This window comes from Eutrigla gurnardus (genome assembly GCF_963514095.1).
Source record: "Eutrigla gurnardus genome assembly, chromosome: 6".
NCBI classification, from domain to species: Eukaryota; Metazoa; Chordata; class Actinopteri; order Perciformes; family Triglidae; genus Eutrigla; species Eutrigla gurnardus.
Window position 1 is genome coordinate 19,903,857 of NC_139920.1, and position 20,003 is coordinate 19,923,859.

The 20,003-nt window shown below is 42.8% G+C and overlaps 2 protein-coding genes across 3 annotated transcripts in view; one reads left to right on the top strand and one right to left on the bottom strand.

Annotated features, from left to right (window-relative positions):
* gabrb3 (gamma-aminobutyric acid type A receptor subunit beta3) overlaps positions 1–12,844 on the bottom strand; it is a 33,389-nt gene extending 20,545 nt beyond the window's left edge. Inside the window, exon 1 of the mRNA XM_084012140.1 lies at positions 12,506–12,844. Coding sequence (XP_083868266.1) covers positions 12,506–12,615 — 110 coding nt within the window. The 5' untranslated portion in view covers positions 12,616–12,844. The remainder of the gene's footprint in view (positions 1–12,505) is intronic.
* On the top strand, positions 1,402–15,344 carry gabra5 (gamma-aminobutyric acid type A receptor subunit alpha5). 2 transcript variants are annotated; one of them, XM_084012146.1, is made up of 11 exons: positions 1,402–1,491; positions 1,617–1,735; positions 2,447–2,531; positions 2,682–2,806; positions 4,259–4,326; positions 5,130–5,350; positions 7,904–7,986; positions 11,758–11,901; positions 13,681–13,833; positions 13,929–14,140; positions 14,746–15,343. In XM_084012146.1, the coding sequence occupies exons 3-11, from the start codon at positions 2,449–2,451 to the stop codon at positions 15,034–15,036; spliced, it is 1,380 nt and encodes a 459-aa protein (XP_083868272.1). In that variant the 5' UTR covers positions 1,402–1,491; positions 1,617–1,735; positions 2,447–2,448; the 3' UTR covers positions 15,037–15,343. The 2 variants fall into 2 exon arrangements, with proteins under 2 accessions (XP_083868272.1, XP_083868271.1); XM_084012145.1 differs by lacking the exons at positions 1,402–1,491; positions 1,617–1,735 and having other exon boundaries at positions 2,401–2,531; positions 14,746–15,344.
* The last annotated feature ends 4,659 nt before the right edge of the window (positions 15,345–20,003 follow it).

Below are 20,003 nucleotides of genomic sequence, written 5' to 3' on the forward strand. Positions count from 1 at the left end.
AAAGTAATTGTTCAATATGCAAATGCACATTGAACATGCACATTGAACACCTGTTTGTTTTCAGGTACGGCCGAGGTGTGCGGCACTTTAAATGTTGCCCCCGCAAAGAATTGTGGGTAGGCGTAATCTCCTTTCCTTTTGTATAGGAAGGTCCGTTGCATGCTATGCTAAAGGAGCTCTAAAAGGAGCATTTGAGCTCCTTTCCTTTGCGTTTACGGCTCTTATCATGGCAGCCACTGGTTTACTTCCGTGTCACTTCTTCAGTTAGGAACCTTCCTAAGCAAAATAGACTATTCAACCGCAGCCGAGGTCCCAGAGGCTCGCATGTAGTTCCATCTACCGCCAAAGAGGCCGCTAGAAGCAACGGATCTAAAATATTACAGAGTACAACTTTAACTATGGAACGTAGCTAAATTAGTTAGCTAGCTAGCAAGATGAGCTAAATTTGTTTTTGTGACATATGCGGTTTCATATTAAACTAAATGATACAAAGACAAACTGAAACTTTATTGACTTGAAAAAAATGCAGTTCAAATTGATAACACCGACTGTGTAATTCGAGGTACAACTCAAAGGGATTAAATAAAGTCCCGTGGGTTGGACCGGAAAGCGGGATTTAGCTTCGATACGTTCAGCATATGTCAGCAGCTAGTGTAGCATAGACGCGCTAACGCTAGGGATGCGCTAGCTGACCTACTCGTCAAGTTGAAGGTCTCATTTTTTGTCGATTGACTGTTTGAAGTATGATAAACTACGTCATTATAAAGACTACACGCCTAAACATTGTGGTAAGTGACGTCTCTCTCTGAAGCTACGATGTCTTGCGTTGACGTTTTAACGTAACCAAGATAGCTACCTAGCTAGCCAAGCTAACTACTTTGTTGTGCGACTTACCTAGCAAAGTTAGGCGACATACATTAAGCGATGCAAGCGACGTAGTTCACTGAGCGGTTTCACACTAATCTAAACGATAAGACGACAAACCTTATATTTAACAAAAAAATATTGTAAACTGACAAACGTCATACCTGTAATTCATGACGCACTTCACTTTAGCAGTGAACGGTGTTACGCACCTGACGTTACCTCACTGTACGTGTTGGGTTTTATTTGAGTTTATGCCATTTTTTAAACAGTTAATATATTAACATGCCCGACCCAAGTTTGCGGCCACGTCACGTGTCGCGGTGTGATTTGCTGATAAAGTAATTCTGGTTGTGGAAACGATCCCTTATTGTACTTGATCCTCTCTCGCTCTCTCTCTCCCTCTCGCTCTCTCTCTCCCTCTCTCTCTTTCTCTCCCTCTCTCTCTTTCTCTCCCCTCTGTCCCTCCCTCCTCTCGGTCGTACTGTACCTCCATCCTGCTGTCGTTCTTGCATGCTCCCCCTATTTAATTCGCACCGGAGCGTCTATTAGCATTGTAGTCCGCCTCCGGATCCAGCAGCGAGTCTCCTCCTGCAGAGCTGCGTGGCAACCCCAAACTGAAGGATGGTCAGTCAGCACAAGTGTTGCGGAGAAGCATGTCTTACTCGCTCTGGGGGATTTTTATTCCTTTTTTTGTTCTCTCTCTCTCTCTCTCTCTCTCTCTCTCTCTCTCTCTCTCTCTCTCTCTCCAGCATGAGGCTGATGGAGGTGAAGTCTCCAGGATTGATGTGAGATACTGAACTGGAGCAGCGATCTGCGTGTGAGCCGTCTGCGGAGCCGGGAGAAGTTGGACTGCGCATCGTCTTCTGTGGTGAGCTGCTGCTGCTGCTGCTGCTGCTGCTGCTGCTGCTGTGTGAAGGCCAGCAAGCTGGACCAGATGTAGCAGGCACCGGGGGTGGGGTGGTGGAGGAGGTGGTGGTTGGGGGGTGTAGTGATGGTGCACCGGGATACTGTAGACTTACAGGAGCAGATCAGATGCAGGAGTGAGTCGTGAACGAGCGGCAGCATCAGCACCGCGGCTGCTGCTGCATGTGGAGTCCAGCTGCGGTGCTGAGATGCAGGATGCGGGATAGCAGCTGCTGTGTGTGTGTGTGTGTACACACACACACACATATATATATTATAGTGCTGAAGGATGCAGCACCAGAACTTATAGTTAATTATCACGGAGGGCAACAACAAAGACAGAACACACTTTGCATTATCAGCTTTTTTTTTCATCTGCACAGATGTTGTCCTTGAGAAGAACCAGATCGTAAAACTATAAAGACATTCGGGTGCAGATCGCCTCGTTGGGTGCTGTGATGCTCGTCACTGCATCGTCTCTACGATGTAGTGAACACATTAGTGCACCTGATAACGACTTTACGATCACACGCAGGCGGGGAGGATGGAAGTGTTACGAGCTGCCGGTTATTGAGATTTATGCATGATTTTTAATGTTTGCGGGGGGGTGAGACAGTGAATAATGTGTTTTCTGCCAACGCTGCTGTGATGCTGTGGTTTCACTGTGTTGTTGCAGGGATGGGCGATGGAATGTGCCAAAGCTTTACAATGAGACGTCTGTGGGTCTTTGTCTTACTTGTGAGCATCACCTGCCGTCCGAGGTGAGGAACTGACTCCTGCGACTCTGAATCATTCCGCCCTGAGTAGATTGTACAACGTTGCTTCTGCACTATTCGCCCTAATGATTTGAAATGTTTTTGAAAGTTTGGTTAGATTGTTATCATCGTTGTGAATTGTTTCTTCATGTCCAGCCTCTCCCAGGATGCAACTGGAACTCCCAAAGAGGCAGAGTTAAATGACAACATCACCATCTTCACACGCATCCTGGATGGACTCCTGGATGGTTATGACAACAGACTCCGGCCCGGACTGGGAGGTAGGACCGCCGGATAATCTGCAGTCTCTCTACTGGCCATCAGGGGGCTGACTCAGACTGTGTATAAGAAGTGGACGTCGTCATGGTGACGTCACCGTTTGATTAGAGCACTACGGTTTTGACGCCTCAAGTTGGTAGCATAGCTCGCTCATAGACTTCTACACAATTAGCTACCGCTGAGCCGCTACCAATGCTAGTTAGCTACTAGGATGACTTTAATACTTAGCTGTAAAGTTAAACCTTGAATCATGAAGCTAACTTTGTTAGCAGCTTCAAACCAGAATCCACATGGATCCAGATCCAGTAAGGTTGCTGCTCGGGGTGCCGCCGCTTGTGTTCATCAGATCCACCCGTCGCTCCTCCAAAGTCCAAATATGGTCTTCCTTGCTGAACTCGTGGCTTCAAAACAGTAGTCCACAAACCAACGGGTGACGTTACCATGACGACCACCACAATCTATAGACTTATACATACGTACATACCTTCATAGTCTTATTCTCTAGTGTAGTCCAGGTCGGCCCACCACAGTTTTGAGTACTCGCTTCACCCTGTGGGAGAAACGGGGCTCCAGAGTGGGAGGAGCCTGAACCCACCTGACCTGTCTAGAAACACGGAGCCTTGGTTCATATCTGTACAACCAGCGAGCTTCAAAGTTAATAAAATAGATTGGTTTAATTTTAAAATGGTGAAAAATTCCTGTAGTTTTTTTCAAATCACAAAATAATTGCAGTAAAAACGTATTGCAGTGCTTTATTCCAATTATGTTTTAAATGGGCAAACATCATATTCATGCCACAGTTCAAAGGGGATCAAAACATTAATGGTCCCCCCTGTTGACATCTCCACATGGTTTTTCCCAAAATACAGTCCCAGGGTGGTCCACCAGAAGGGGGTGGGGGGTTGGCCTCTCTATGAAAACATCAACACCTCTGTCATTTGGCTAATTAAACTGTCACACATAGGTAGGTGAGGACTGACACTCTATAAATGTAAATATAATAATATCTTTTATTATCTCTCTGTGCTCTGTACTTTAGTTACAGAAGAAATAAAAATGTGTTCATATAGAGAGGGACGAAGTGGGAAACGGAGAAGTTCTTGTCTGAAAGGAGCAAGGAAAAGACGCAGAGTCTGGTCGAAACAATGAGGAGGGAAAAGGTTTCTGTTTTCCTGCTCTGTGCTTCTACTATCCGTCTTAAGGTTAAACAATTTAACATTTTAATGCTGTAAAGCCTCTGTTGTTTATAACATCAGAATTAGGCAACAAAGTTTCATTGTTCGATTAAACAATTTAAGGTTTAAACTAAAAAACTACATTGTAAGGTTAAACTATTTAACGCTAGATTTAGGCTACAAAACTACGTCTCACAGTTAAACAATTTAACGTTTGGGTTACGGATGTATTGTATTGTAAAGACCCAATTCTAATTAATATTCTGTCTGTTCTTACAGAGAAGGTGACAGAGATCAAAACCAACATCTTCGTCACAAGCTTTGGTCCGGTCTCTGACACTGAAATGGTAAGTTGCATTCTCAACTACCAAATCATTTTGTTAATATATATATATACTATATATATATATATATATATACTATATATATCATGTCTGTTTTCACCTCACTGACACCTTCACCACAAACAAAGAAGTAGTAGTGTGTAATATGTGGAGTGTGCAGCCACACCGTGTTTATATATAGAATCTACTGAATATATTCACAATGTGTTTTCTCTGTGATAAAAACGGCTTATTAGGTCAGGTCGGCCATTGTAGGCTTAAAAAATAAATAACATAAAAAAAGATGACGGAGCTGGTAACAATCTGTTATTTTTTCCCATTTTTTCTTGCAAATGTGTGATTTTATAGTCAATATAATTTTTTTGTACATCCTTGAAATCCTTAAACTCTTGAATTTCAGTGTGGTGTTTCCAAGGTTTGAAAAGTGCTTAGATTTAGAATAAAGTGCTTGACATGCATGTTCTATGTCATGACATATTTGATATAAAAAGCTGTCTCAAAACATGTTGTTGTTCATCGGACAATAACATCTCATTTAATGTGATGAACAAGTGCAATAATAAGTAGACTGAATGCTGAGGATTGTATTGTATACAAATATGTAGTTAATCACAGCTGGAAGGTATTGGAAAAGCATGGAAATGCACCTTGAAATGCTTGAAAAGTGCTTGAATTTGACTTTGGAAAAAGTGTAGGAACCCTACATATATTACCCCCTCCCCCTGCCTACAATAGCCTGAGTGCACCGTCATAATTGAACTCATCAATGAATGTGTGTTTTATTTTTAACGTTACTTTTCTTGTAGGAATACACCATCGATGTGTTCTTCCGTCAGAGCTGGAAAGATGAGAGACTTTGCTTTAAAGGGCCGATGGAGGAGCTTCCCCTGAATAATCTGCTGGCCAGTAACATCTGGACTCCCGACACCTTCTTCCTCAACGGGAAGAAATCCATCGCACATAACATGACAACGCCAAACAAGCTGCTGCGGCTGAAAGACGACGGGACTCTGCTCTACACTATGAGGTGAGAAACAGCCATCCCCGTAACACAACGGGTTCTTTAACTATCAGACCAACATCTAAAACAGTCTATATACTAACCTAGTAACATTAGCACAAATGCTAATCCAATCACATCAGCACAAAGGCTAACCTAGTATCCATAGCACAAATGCTAACCCAGATTCAAACTGAAACCAAACAGTTTGTTCTGTGTTCATTAGCTTAATCAACTGAAACTGAGAATCATTTTCATGTCCACATATGGAGCCGGTCCTCTTCATGGAGGCTATGATCCGGCACGCTGTCCCTTTAAGAGCTGGTCAGCGCACTCTGATCCATTCATCATTAGAGCTGATTAATGGCTGCAACACACTGAAGCAGTGCTGCAGAGAGAGAGCTCTTATGTCCCAGACAGAAACATCTCATCTACGTCTACGCTGGTGTCACCGTCGACACCGTTAACCTCCCCATCAGATACCCACACAGGAAGTTGGAGGAAGTATGAACGTGGGTCCATGTCAACATATTTATCAACTATTGATCCATTTGACTTTACTTCAGATCGGCAGCACATTAGCCGTCAGTACGAGCCATTAAGGAAGGGCTTCAACCCTGCAATGCATTTGTGTTCTGGGAACGAGGTTATTAAAGAAACATTTTAATGCATCGCTCTGCTGTGTCGGTGGTTCACAGCACTGCGGCTGCTGTACCGTGGAAACAAACATGTCGATCCGGGCAGCACACGCCTCACAACGACAGCAGCCCATAGACCACAAACGTTCCCTATTAATATAAAAGCTTGGCTAGTCTGCACCCTCCTCATTGTCACAGTGATTGATTATTCAGCAGGAGCCCATGTGTGTGTGTGTGTGATTTCACTAATTAAACCCATATGCAGAGATGGATTCATATAATTTTGTAGTTATTAAAATATAAAGTATATTTGTCTGACTGCTGGTTATTTCACCAACAGTTAAACATTGTAATGTTAAATTATAGCTGTTCACGGTGGAGGAGACGGTGTATTATTTCCCTTTGGAAATATAGCAGAAAGCCGCTCCTGTATTATAGTACAGTATTATGGGATGACTTCTAAAAGTCTTTGCAGCAGTGTGGCCAGCAGAGGGCAGCGTTAGATAAAGCTGTGTGGAGATCAGGTCTGCGGTGGAATAGTCTGCTTTGCTTAGGAAGGTTCCTAACTGAAGAAGTGACCCGGAAGTAAAGAAGTGGCCGCCGTGATAAGAGCTGTTCAAATTCTCTAAATGCAAAGGAAAGGAGCTCCAATGCTTCCTTTCAGAGCTCCTTTAGCATAGGATGCAACGGACCTTCCTATACGAAAGGAAAGGAGATTACACCGACCCACAATTCTTTCATGGCAGCCACTTCTTGACTTCTGGGTCACTTCTTCAGTTAGGAACCTTCCTAAGCAAAAAAGACTATTCGACCACAGCCCTCATTTTTTGACTATTTGACTGCAACCCAGGTGTTTTGTTCCCAGTAGAACTTTAACGGTGCTCTGCTGCGGTTCCACAGGGGGCAGCATCACGCCACCAAACCATCCTCCACCACTTAATTTAATGACAGCTGCATTTTTCCTCTTCTCTGCTCTCAGCTGATTCTAGGGCGTTTGTTTGTGATATAAATAATCGAACGCTTCCCAACAATCACTAATCTCTTTTTAAATCACCTATTTTTACAAGCCTGTCTTTTTACTACTTTTATTACTACTGCTTTTTTTATTCTATTTGCTTTTGTTATTATTGCATTTTATTTTTTTTTTTTATTCATTGCCATGATTAGTTTTTATCATCTATTTTACTGTTTAAATTTCACCTTAGTTTTGTCTCCTTTTTGTTCTTTTATTGACTCATAGCTCTATCATTTCTTTGCTTTGCTTGTAAACCAGGGTTGGTACGGGTGCTGAAAATCTTCGAAAACATTTTAATATTAGTGTGGTGTTTTCAAGGTTTGAAAAGTGCTTGGATTGGAAGTGTTTGAAAGTGATTGAAATGTATGTTCTATGTGATGACATATATGATATAATACAGAGAAAAGAAGATCTCCATATTTGAGGGACTGAAAACAGCATTTTCTGACATTTCTGCATGAAAAATGACTTTTGATGATGAACAGATGATCAAAATAGTTGGTGATTATATTTCTGTGGATCTGTTAGTGGAATTAGTTTTCCTTTCATTTGTGGTCCTTCTGTAAAAATCTGTCTCCAAACATCATGTTGGTTGTTTATAGGACACTAACATCTCATTTAATGTGATGAACAAGTGCAATAATAAGTAGACTGAATACTGAGGATTGTATTGATAAAAGTGTAGTTTACCACAGCTGGAAGGTGCTGGAAAAGCATGGAAATGCACGTTGAATTGCTTGGAAAGTGCTTGAATTTGACTTTGGAAAAGGCGGAGGAACCCTGGTAAATTCTGTTTTTAAATGTGATTTATAAATAAAGTTATTATTATTATTATTTCTCTTGTTATATAATCCTTTGCTTTGCTTTGCCTATAAAACACTTTGTAAACTCTTGTTTTATTATTATCTAACTTTGGTCCGCTTCCAGACTGACGATATCTGCCGAGTGTCCCATGCAGTTGGAGGACTTCCCCATGGATGCCCATGCTTGTCCCCTGAAATTTGGAAGCTGTGAGTAAACTTGTCTTTGTTTAGTCAGTGATGGATAATCCAGACAATCCAGTCCTCTTAATATATGACTAGTGAGATAAAGGCGTCTCCCACACACACAAGGTAACTTTTAAAAAAGCCGATCCCACACCCCGACATGCTCAGCATGCCAAGCTAGTTACGTAGCGGCAGCTACAGGATATCTGGGGATCTCCTGTCAGCAGGCTTAAGATTAGTGTTTGAGGTCTTCCCTGCTCTGACGTATGGAGAGTAATCTCAGGCCTCCACGCTCCTAGGGTCGCCGTGTGCCGCGTGCATGCTCACTGTCGTTGACTGCCCGGCTGACAGGAAGTGACTCAGCGCGTCAATCTGATGTCTGTTAACTTACCAAAACCTGCATGAATGAACCAGACCAGGTGTAAAAACATTTTAGTCGAACTGAGATTACAGACTGAACCCTGGAGCATTTCACATCGTAGAACTAAAACCGAGTAGAAGGGACGTTCCCATTAAAATCCATGTAGCAGGACGGTCCGAGTAGTGGATGTTTTTATGTGTATCACTGCCAATAGCAACCGTTGTAGCGGACCACTTCTGTATAACATAAAGTGACTCCCATCAAGTCCTGGACTCCCTGAGTTTCCCATCAGTGGAGTGGTAATGTTAGGGTAGAGACAGACAGGTGAAGACAGACAGGTGAAGACGGACTACATGAGGAATATTTAATATCCTCACTCTGATCAAAGAAAAATTGGAATATTACAACATTTTTTTACACCTGGCTCAAGAGAAAAAGATGATGTATTTGTAAAATAAAAATCTGATGGAAGCATAACTTTGAGGATAAATCAAGACCATCATCAAACTGCACATTTTCTTTCGTTAAAATTAGATTAAAACAATCACCAAAAACCCTCGAAGGCTTTACGTTCTAAAACTATACATGTGATTGTATATAGATACATTAAAACATTCATGTAAATATCAGAAGTGCAGCGCGTAGAAGTGCAGCATGTAGAATGGGTGTGGTGCAGATATCCAGTTGTCTCCATTAACCCTCACTAATCCTCTGACCTGGTGGACAGCACTCACCCTGAGCTCTCAGAGATACTGGACCTCCTCTGTTAATCACCTCTCATGGACTCAGCTTCGCACAGGAGCGTATCTGTGTTCTTAATGTGACACATTAATGAGACCTTTCAGGGGGTTTTATGTTCTCAGCCATGTTTGTTTCTCCGGGTCAACATGTTGAAATCAGCCCGAGACCTGCAGCTTACATGCTGACGTTCTACACCTAAACAGGGTCTACGATGGTAGCTCACATGAGTCCAGAGACCAGACTAGACTATGTTGAGAAACCAGAGACTGTCTGTGGTCCAAACAACAAGGTCTCCGCCGTATTTATGTCTAAATGACCTTATTAATGTTAGCATAGCCTAGCACCCATCAACCAGACTCCATTCAGAAAACCAGCATTTTAAAAGTAGTTAGCTTGTGGTCTTGCAGACAGACCTAACAAAGCATGACTTCACACTTTTTACTGATCACCATCATTATGGAGTTATTTCAGCATCTTTTTCATCTGGTTATTGATATTAAATCACAGATAAATACTTGATTCTGGGTCAAACATCACGTGAGTATCGTGAAGCATGCGTTTGGCATTTTACATACAAATACAGTAGATCAGTAGCTTCTGATCCTCCACTGCAGATGGATGGTTCAACATGTGTGTTCCTTTGTTTCGTACAAACTAGTTTACAGGCAAGTAAAAAGAGACAAAGTAGCTACTAAATGTACTAAATCATAAACCATAGTTTATCTATAATTTCAGCAGCTTTCAATAAGCACTGGGTTGTGATCTATAATAACAAATAAGCAGCACGATTTTTTGAGTCAACGGGGAAATGAGACACTCAGTTTACATTTCCAGGAGCGTGAGGCCGGCTGCTGCCGCTCCATTTAGTTTTTAAGATGAATTATTATTATTATTTAAACTACAGGAACAAAACAACAACATTAGCGTTTTACTGTGAAACGAGCAAATGTGATTTAGGTGAGAACGGCCACAGAAAGGCCGACTCGTCCTAGTGGAAATGATAATAAAACACTTTTCATGATTCGTTTATCAAACATCCAATCACAACATTAGTAAACCACACGTCGGTTTTTAGAGTCGCTGCCAAAATGTAGACAAGCAGATTAAACTGTGAGTTGGAAGTCAGTAAATCTGAGTTCCCGACTCCCAACATGGTACGACCCAGCGTCTGTGGAGGAAAACATGCATCCGTCTCACCTGTCCTTTCAAAACCCAGACATGAGTCAGCATTTTTTACACTTCCTGGTCCGCCAAGTCAATTTGTTTGACAGTTAAAATAATGTTGATTTAACGTTTTGTTCTTCGATATATAAACCTAATTTAGAACCTTTTTACGGTTCGTAAACGAGACACTAGAACACTCGTTAGCTTTGTGAGGTAATGTGATCGAAAATTCAATTGTAAAATCCGATCTGGCTGTTTGTGGGGGGAACCAGTGCGATGCTAACTTCCCGTTAACCATTGGGGAAAAAAAACACGCCCCTCCCTGCAGCTCTCCACGACCTCAGTACTCCCTGATTCCAGTGTGTATGCTAAACTAAGCTAACGTCTCCACAGACAGATATGAGAGTGCGACTGATGTTTCCGTCTAAATCTCACAAATCCGTTTAGGATTCATCAATCCAGGCCAGGAGTTGTAGAATGGCGTATTAGGGCCACTGTAGGGGGGGGGGGGGAGAAACGGCGCTGAGGCGGGCAATAATCGGAGAAAAAAAGTTTATTACGATGCTAACAACCGGCAGCTTTCACTTGTCATAGCTGATACAAACAAGTTGCTTGGTTCCGCTAAGACTGGATGTTTGCCGTTGCTATGACAACAAAGGAAAGCTACCGGTAGCATCTTAGCCCAACCACGCCCAAACATTAAACACCCATAAGATGACAACATGGCCTCATATCAATTAAACCAACAATAACCATCAACAGCCATCACCCTAAGGACCTTAACGAGGCGTCAAAATAAATGTACGTACATCCATGGGAAGTTAGCTAGGATAAATGCCGGTTGTTAGCATCATAATAAAGTAGCAAATCTGCTTTTTTTCCTCTGAATATTGCCCCCCTCTCTCTGCTCCGATTTCTTTTCTCTACAGTGGCCCTAATACGCCATTGTAGAGTCATGCAAAATTCTTGCACAAGTTTAAATATTTAAACTTGCCCGACCATGCAAATGACACACAATTCACATATTTGCCTGATTCATGTCAAATGTGGACAAAAGCACCAAAAGAGGAGAGTTTGAGACGATGCAGAGTGTCTTTGAGATCATAATCCCCCGAGCGGTTGATAGGGGTCGGTCTAGATTGCTGTCTAACACCACGGTTGATGGATTAATGCAACGCTGTCAGATTGGATGCTGCTGCAGGAAGACAGGCAGAGAGAGAGACAGATTCATGTGCAATTTGAGCCTGTATGAACGACATGAGTTTAAAATCTGCAGGTCAGAAAGGAACATTTCCTGCCAGCGATAAACATGTTAAACTATCTATCTATCTATCTATCTATCTATCTATCTATCTATCTATCTATCTATCTATCTATCTATCTATCTATCTACTCTAAAATGTAAAAAAAAAAAATAGTGTAATGTAGTGTAAAAGTCCAAGTCGACCGTCGTCACATTGAGATTCTGTAGCTGGTGAATATTGAATATTTATATCAAAATAACTGTGTGTGTGTTGTGGTTCTGCCAGATGCGTATCCGGTCTCGGAGGTGGTCTACACGTGGACTCTAGGAGCAGCCAAGTCAGTGGTGGTGGCAGAGGAAGGTTCGCGGCTCAACCAGTACCATCTGATCGGTCAGACGGCCGGCACGGAGGACATCTACACCAGCCGAGGTACCGGCGCCCTACCCACAATGCATCTGTGTGCATCTACGCGAGAGAAACATGATGTGTTTGACACAATGAATGAGGAGGATTTGAGGAACGCCTCCCACACACCGCCAGCTGTCTCTGAGGCCGCTGGGAGAAAATCACTCATCCGTGGTCGTCGTAGGCGCCGGGTCTGCAGGGTTAATCCACACGCCGGCCCGGCGGTTGTGCTTTTACCGCGTGACGTCATGGCTCAGGGATTGGTCGGCGGCGGCGGTGGAGACATGTTCATCTGCTTAACTCCGTTATGTAAAGAAGTATGATGGCTTCTGTTGACTTTATGTATCTGCTGGACGACGGCCACAGCACCTCAGTGTGGCGGCAGCATGGAGATTAACGCGCAGGTCGCTGCACGTCCACGCTGCCGCCACCGTCGACACACATGGCCTTAATTAGCATCACTAATCTGAGGTGCAAACCCTCTTTAACGAGCCCAGAATAGGTCAGCGGAGTGGTTCACAGTGGGCAGCGGCGACCTTTGACCTCGCAGGTTAATCCCTTAGGGGGATGAAAATATAGATCATAGACATTCAGGTGCTCCGTCAGGCGGCTTGTGATGCGGACTCACCAGTTGACCAGCATGGCTGCGTTGTTCTCCGCTATGAAGGGAAGTTCCCCTCCGGCGAGGCTCCACAGACCAAACAGTAGAATCCACCAGCGCTGCATCGTCAGGCCCATCGGAGGTTCCAGCTTCCAGACCCCGGGGGGTCAGATCAGAGAGGGGTCTGTCCGACGGCTTGCGTCCCCGCAGCCAGCTGCTGGTCCTCGGAGAGCGACGGCCACACTGGAGCCCTGGTCTTTAAATGACATGATGCCGGTCCCTGCGTGCCTCTCTCAGCCCCCCTCCGCTGCAGTCATCTGTGCACCTGCTTGTAATCACCTCTGATCCAGGTCTGATCCAGGTCTACTTCGGCGTGGCGGCTCCCAATCAGCAGCGGCTGGACTGGCTGCCGCACACACAGAAAGAGAGGCAGCGAGGGAGATACACAGGATGCAGATTGTGACGAGGGATTAGCGGGACAGAAAGATGGGATTTTGCCAGGAGAAAGCAGCCGTCATCTGTGGATTTCCTCTCGTTTATCAGACTCGCTGGCTCAGCGGCAGAAATCCTTCAAATGCAATCTTCAGCTGTTGTACAGGACAGGAAACTGTTTTTCAAACATTTACTTCATGCTTCCATATTGTAGAGTCCGGTGCGTAAACTTTAATCACAGTCGACGACACAACAACTCACTGTTTATTAAAGGAAATAATAAACACAACCTAAACCTCAATTCATATTGACGGCAACTTCAAATTAAAAAAGGCCATTTAGAGTCTCAGAGAGGAAAGAAATCAAACTTCAGGCTTTCTGAATAATAATTTCCACTCTTTTCAAAGTGAAACACACTGGATTCAGTAGAGATCTATACAAATATAGAATTATATACTTCAAGATACTGAAAGAGCATAGAGTAGATATTTCCATGAGGTAGCATGTCATATGTATATGTGTATACTGCGTACTACTGTGTGTGTGTGTATGTGTGTATAAATATTAATATGCATGTATTAGTATATAATATATATATAAATAATCGGCTGGGAAAAGAATCTGTCACCTATTTTTAGTGACTTTTAAAAGATTATAAATGCTCTAATGTTGATTGAATATGTCTGATGGACATAAAGTTGCTGTTGTTGATCATACACTGTTACTGTTTCCTGTCTTCATGATTACATCATCTCCTCCCTGTGCTTCAGGTCAGTACACAGTGATGATGGCTCACTTCTACCTGAAGAGGAAGATCGGCTACTTCGTCATCCAGACCTACATGCCGTGCTTCATGACCGTGATCCTGTCGCAGGTCTCCTTCTGGCTCAACCGGGAGTCGGTCCCAGCGAGGACCGTCTTTGGTGAGTCTGGATCCGGTAGAGTCACGGTTCAACCCTGTTTACATGTTTTATGACTAGACCTGTTGAGTGACCGCGGTCTCCTCCTCCACCTCCAGGTGTGACCACGGTGCTCACCATGACGACACTCAGCATCAGCGCTCGGAACTCGCTGCCTAAGGTGGCCTACGCCACCGCCATGGACTGGTTCATCGCCGTGTGCTACGCCTTTGTATTCTCTGCCCTCATTGAGTTCGCCACGGTGAACTACTTCACCAAGAGGAGCTGGGCCTGGGACGGGAAGAAGGCCATGGAGGCCCAGCAGCCCAGGGTCAGTACCCAGACCTGGTCTCACTGCTTTTCAACAGTTTACTCCGTGTGCACATCAATACGAAGCAAATATTCACTTTGTGTTCGATCACATCAGAGGAGACGGGGCTTCCCTCCACGTAGACCCCAACCAGGTTTCCTCCATCCATCATGAGCCGCTTTTAGACAGACGATTCCAGCATAATAACCATTATCCCCAAATGATTTGATCCCAAACTATTTTTCTTCCAAAAATGCAAATTTTGTCCGAAAATTCACCTTAACATGAATACAGCCTATATACAAATATAAATCTTCCTGTTTGTTTAATATTATGTTGAGAAATTGTAATGTAGAATGCCAAAATAGAATTAAAATATGAATCTGTCAACAATTATTTTAATGGCTTAGCATTGTATACATACATCATTACAAAGTAGTGTTATACATGGCACTATAGGCTGCTCTACACATTATTATTGACCCGGTTTAATAAGCAACACAGTTATATATATGTAATAGGGGGTCATCGGCCTTGGGGGTCTTTGGACTGAAAAATGTTGAAGACCTCTGGTTTCGATTATTGTGAGTTCAACGTTCCTTCAATACATTTGTTTCTCCCCACAGAAGAAGGATCCTCTTGCGTTGTCCAAGAAGTCCAACAACGCATGTTCAGCCGGTGTGAATTACACCACCAACCTGATGAAGGACGCCTCCATTTCCACCATCTCCAACAGTACCGCCGTCCTACTCAAACCCTCTGAGACCAAGGCCCCGGACCCCAAAAAGACTTACAACAGTGTGAGCAAGATCGACAAGATGTCCCGAATCGTGTTCCCAGTGCTGTTTGGGACCTTCAATCTGGTCTACTGGGCCACGTACCTCAACAGAGAACCAGTGATCAAAGGAGCAGTTTAAGGATGTTCATCCTCCCCAACGACCACTTCAGGACTTAATAACAAAACCATGAAGACCCCCTTTACGTCTCGCACTCAAATGTGTTTTCGGGTGATCAGATTGTAACCGGATGGTTCTGGACCCCGAAAGGGTTCATGTTTAAACGATGACGCATTGAGGACGGATTGACCACAATGAACACAAGTTCATCAGGCAGGTTTATTTCTACAGCACACTTCAGCAACAAGCGCTTTATGTAAAACAGCAAACATTATAAAAAGATTTTAAAAAAATGAAACGAGCAAAAACAGTAATTTAAAAGCCAAAAGAATGGAAAATAAAGAAAAAGAATATGACAGGTTTTGATCCTGTTTGATTTTTAAACGCCTATAAAATCTAATTTTGATGTAAAATTGTTGAAGTATAAAAATCCATTGTTTCCGATGGAAAATCAAATTTCCAAATTCTTCAGGAGCCGTTCTTTAATCCCTGATTGTTAAAGTGATAGCAGACTGACTTTGTCTTAATGTGGGTCTGTAGGGTTGAGGAAGTTCAGGTCTGAGTCCATGACTGCACCCAGATCTCTGGCCTGGTTTGTGGTCTTGTGTTGATTACCGTTGAGTGCTGCTCCCCCTCGGCTCCTAAAACAACTACCTCAGTTTTATCTCTGTTCGATGCATTTACTGGATCCTTGTATCGGACCACGACCCCCCCGGTGATATGGGAACGTACGTCTTTGTGTCATCTACATAATTATGGGAACCCATTTTGTTGTTTTCCCATAATCTGAGCCAGTGGCAGCATGTAGAAGAGGCCCCGGGATGGAGCCTTGGGGAACTCCCCTTGGATGTGGAATTGCATATAGACACAAATTAGTCCCTGTCCTGTAAGAAGGATCATAATCAGTGTAGTCGACTGTTCCAAACCAATGAGGATGCAGTCATTAGCCCAAGCTAAGCTACTAGCATGAGAGCTTGTCAAGAACGCCTGATCTCAATTTGGTCCGATTAAAGTACACAAGCTAAATTTGGCGATTCACAATGTGACTAACAAATGATGGAAAGCGGCTACAAGCGAAAGGAGGAGTTGACGTTGGGCAGTTAGAGCTGATAGGACCTTGATTGGGTCTCAGTGTGGACCCCCGAGACGCACAAATACTGAACACGGTTCTTGGACACGGACACACATTTTCTGAAAGCACGACTTTCAAACAGATGTAGTTCAGTTGGACATATTCGTTTTCTGTACCACGTTTTATTTCTTCTTCGGGACGACATTACACTACTAAACCAATGTCGGGTTTAAACGAAAAATCCAGATCCTGATAAACTTTCCATTGCCGTTGTTTTCACGCTGAGAATCATGAAAGAACACGAAACCAGAACATTTAAATCTCAAGACTATTTCAGAAATTTGAGTTGTAATTCTGGGTGTAAATGTCTTTTATCTCATCTGGATATGACACACATTTTAATGCCAGCTGTAAAGGGGGCGTGTCCTTTTATGTTCGACACCGCATGTCTGGAAGGTGTTGCCTTCACTTTGTACATGTAAGATACACCACTTTTGCTTTCAAGACTGTTTCATTTATCTCATCTCAGAATCAAAGTATTACTTTCTGACAACAGATTCTGATCCAGTTTAAGTGTTTGGTATTTATATTTTGTCCTGGAGTCCACAGTAGATGACGGTACAGAAAAAGGCCAAATGCTATGCAAAACTACATTTTTACCGTGTCATCACTCTGAAGCAGCTTTGATCTTTGTGACTTTGTATAAATGGTTTTGTTGGGTTTTGTTGGTGGGGAGAGGACCAGGGACCGAACCGGGCTCAGGCACTTGGGACTTTGCTTCCTTGTTAAAAGCAGATGAATAGCCATGCTGATAGCTGAATGTGTGAATGCACTGAAATCTCCTACAAGAAGTCAGATTTACGTTTGGAGGTTGTTGTTTTTTTGTTTGTTGCTACTTTTCTCTCTGTTTTTCATGAATCTGATTTTGCGACGGGGGGGGCGAGTCCGGATCGAGGTTGCGTTGAGGATCCCGATATTCGTAGGTCGTAGTGTGATAAACATGTAAATACACTGCTTTTAGACGGGCGTTCGCTTCCTTGTAAAGCTTCTACAGCAGCACAGTGCTACGCTAGGCTAGTGCTTCATTGGCTGGATATTGAGAAATGAGCAGATTAGCTTGAGCTTTAGCAATTTTTTCACAGAATATAACTTTTTTTTATTTTTTATTTTTTAGATGAGGTTGTTGTTTCTATAATATAAGCTTTGATGATAACTCGCATATATTCTTGATAAATATTTGAATGCTTGAGTAGCTTTTGTTATTGTTTTGGAGGCTGACTTGAGCCGGATCAGGTGGTCTGACGGATCAAAGACACGGGAAGTCACGATGATCAGTTTGGTTGTTGTTTTTTTTAGGCAAAAACAAGTATAAATACAAAGTTTCATAAATGAGTCTCTTTGTAAAGGAACTCGCTTTCTGTCTGAGAGTTGGATCGTCAGACGGATGCCACTCACGCCCGTTACAGCAAATATAAAGCTACTGCTAGCAGCTGGTTAGCTTAGCATAAAGATGCAAGTGGGTCATTGCATTAAAGCAATATTTTTCTTTGTCAAAACTTAAATGGGGAAAATAGATGCATCTGCCAGACAAGAGCTAGCTTAGCTTAGCATAAAGACTGGAAACAGCTGTTTGCTACTTTGCCGATTTGAGCCTTAACAGTAAATATGAAGCGACCGCCAGCAGCTGGTTAGCTTAGCTTAGCTTAGATATTAGAAACAGGAATGTTAGACATTTATTTCACAGACTTACTTCTTAATAGAAACTTAAATAAGTCTGAACAGTAAATGTGCATCTTCGCATTGACTTTCTATGAAATTGCGTCACAAAAAGAATTAGCATTGCGTTTGTGGATGTTTGTGCCAAATCTGAAGAAATTCCCTCCTGAGATATCGCATTCATTGATTTATCGCAACCACGACCGTCGCCAACACAGAGACGTTAAAAACAGGTAGCTTTGGACATGGCAAGGCTAGCTGTTTCACGTTGTCTTAATGGTAAGCTACGCTAACGTCTCCCGGCTGTAGCTTCATATTTAACATACAGACACGAGAGAGCAGCGTCGATATTCTCCTCCAACTCCCAGCAAGAATGCGAATAATAATCCATCATGTTGAATGGGATGTATTTACGTCTTCCCAGTTCTCCCAGTAATGAAGCAGTTCAGAGTGAAACCTGAATGTGATCTCCTCGTTAATGCTTCTGATGAATAAGCTGACGGAGCACATCGGTTGTATTCTATTATTACATCAAAGTGAGTTTTCAGGTACAAGCTGTTCTTTAAATGCAAATATCTGAAGCAATAAATGACGCTCTGATAATGAATGACTTCTCTTTATGGTGATATTTGACTTTAGTCTTTTCATCCAGATTGATCATTTTGGCAATAGTTTTTTCTATATATGGCTATAGAGGAGCTAAGCCCCGCCCCTTCCTGTGGACCACTACAGGACCTTATTTTGGGAAGTATATGTACAGTGGCGCAAATCATTCCTTTGATCCCATTTGAATTGTGCCATGGATTTACACGTATGATTTTAAAAGATCACGTCGAGAAAGTCAGCCGATAAAAAGTGTCAGGTAAGATAACGTACATTAGTGACGGAAAGTAGCTAGCTGGAATTCATGGTATGATTCAAAATCCAAAAAAAGATTTGTCTCCAACAGGAAGGGGCAGGGCTTCGCCTCTACTCTGATTCACTTTAGCTCCCCCCTCCGTCTTTGGAAGGACAGGGCACTCTGACCACAATTTAATTTTACGTTACTTTTGTAAAAGACTTGCAGATGTCTGACGTCCGTTTTGACCACCATGTTTTTCCTTATTGATTGTTTATGCAAACCTGATTCCCAATAAAGCATCACTGACTCCATCACTCTGCTGTCATTGGTCAGAACGCCTGATTGTCGCATCACCTCCGTTTCCTCTCCGCGTCGGTCAACTTTCTCTCAGCAACTTCCAACAGTCTTCAACAAATAAATACATTTATTTGTTTATCCGTAATTTTGCCCAAGTTAGATTTTTTTCCAACTGAGAGAGCTAGCAGCTACGATTGGTATCCGACATGAACGATGCAGTTGTGGTTGTCGTCAAATAACTAGCTTGGAAAACGACTTAAACGCCTGAAGTGCGTATTCATTGTTTTGTAAAACCATTTTTTTTACCATCAACAAGGCTAAAATAAAAAAAGGATTTGCGTTGCAACCATGTACTATAAAACATGTTGTATTCATTATTCCCGATGCTAATGAGGAACAGGTGCAACCAATCAGGACGATCACACTGGCGGGAAAACCCTAAAGATACAATCATAAAATAATAGATTTTATTTATATATATATATATACACACACACACACACACATCTAAAATATGTATTTTTTTTAGCCCTTCCCTCCTTTTACAGACACAGAAGGGAACACATATGAAGTGAGTGTTTTTATAAATAGACTCATTATGACAGAGTATAAATGAACATTTGATGCCATCAATGTGATAAAACGCCGCCATAATCTGTTGTGATGGAACAACGGTCCCCTTTGATCACCACGGCCTGGGTCCGTACGGCCGGTGGACTGGTAAATCCATCTTGGGGGTCTCTGTGGCTGCAACATCTGGCCCACATCTGTTTGTCAAGGATTTAGCTGCATTTAAGTTGCTTCTTCCCTCTGGCCGGCTGCGTCCTCTCCTCCACACTAAGCTGCTGCCGCCAGGGTCACCAAATTATATCCATCACAGTGTGGAGGTTGAGAGATGCCGCTCACAGACAACCTTCATACAGACCTCATTGCCATGAAGTAGTCATGATGTTTGTTCAGACGAGTCCACTTTTACAACATCAATATTTTTTTCCTGGTGGACTCATGAACTAAACTCCTCATGTGACTCTGTGACGTCCAGATCTGCTGACGTCGTTTAAA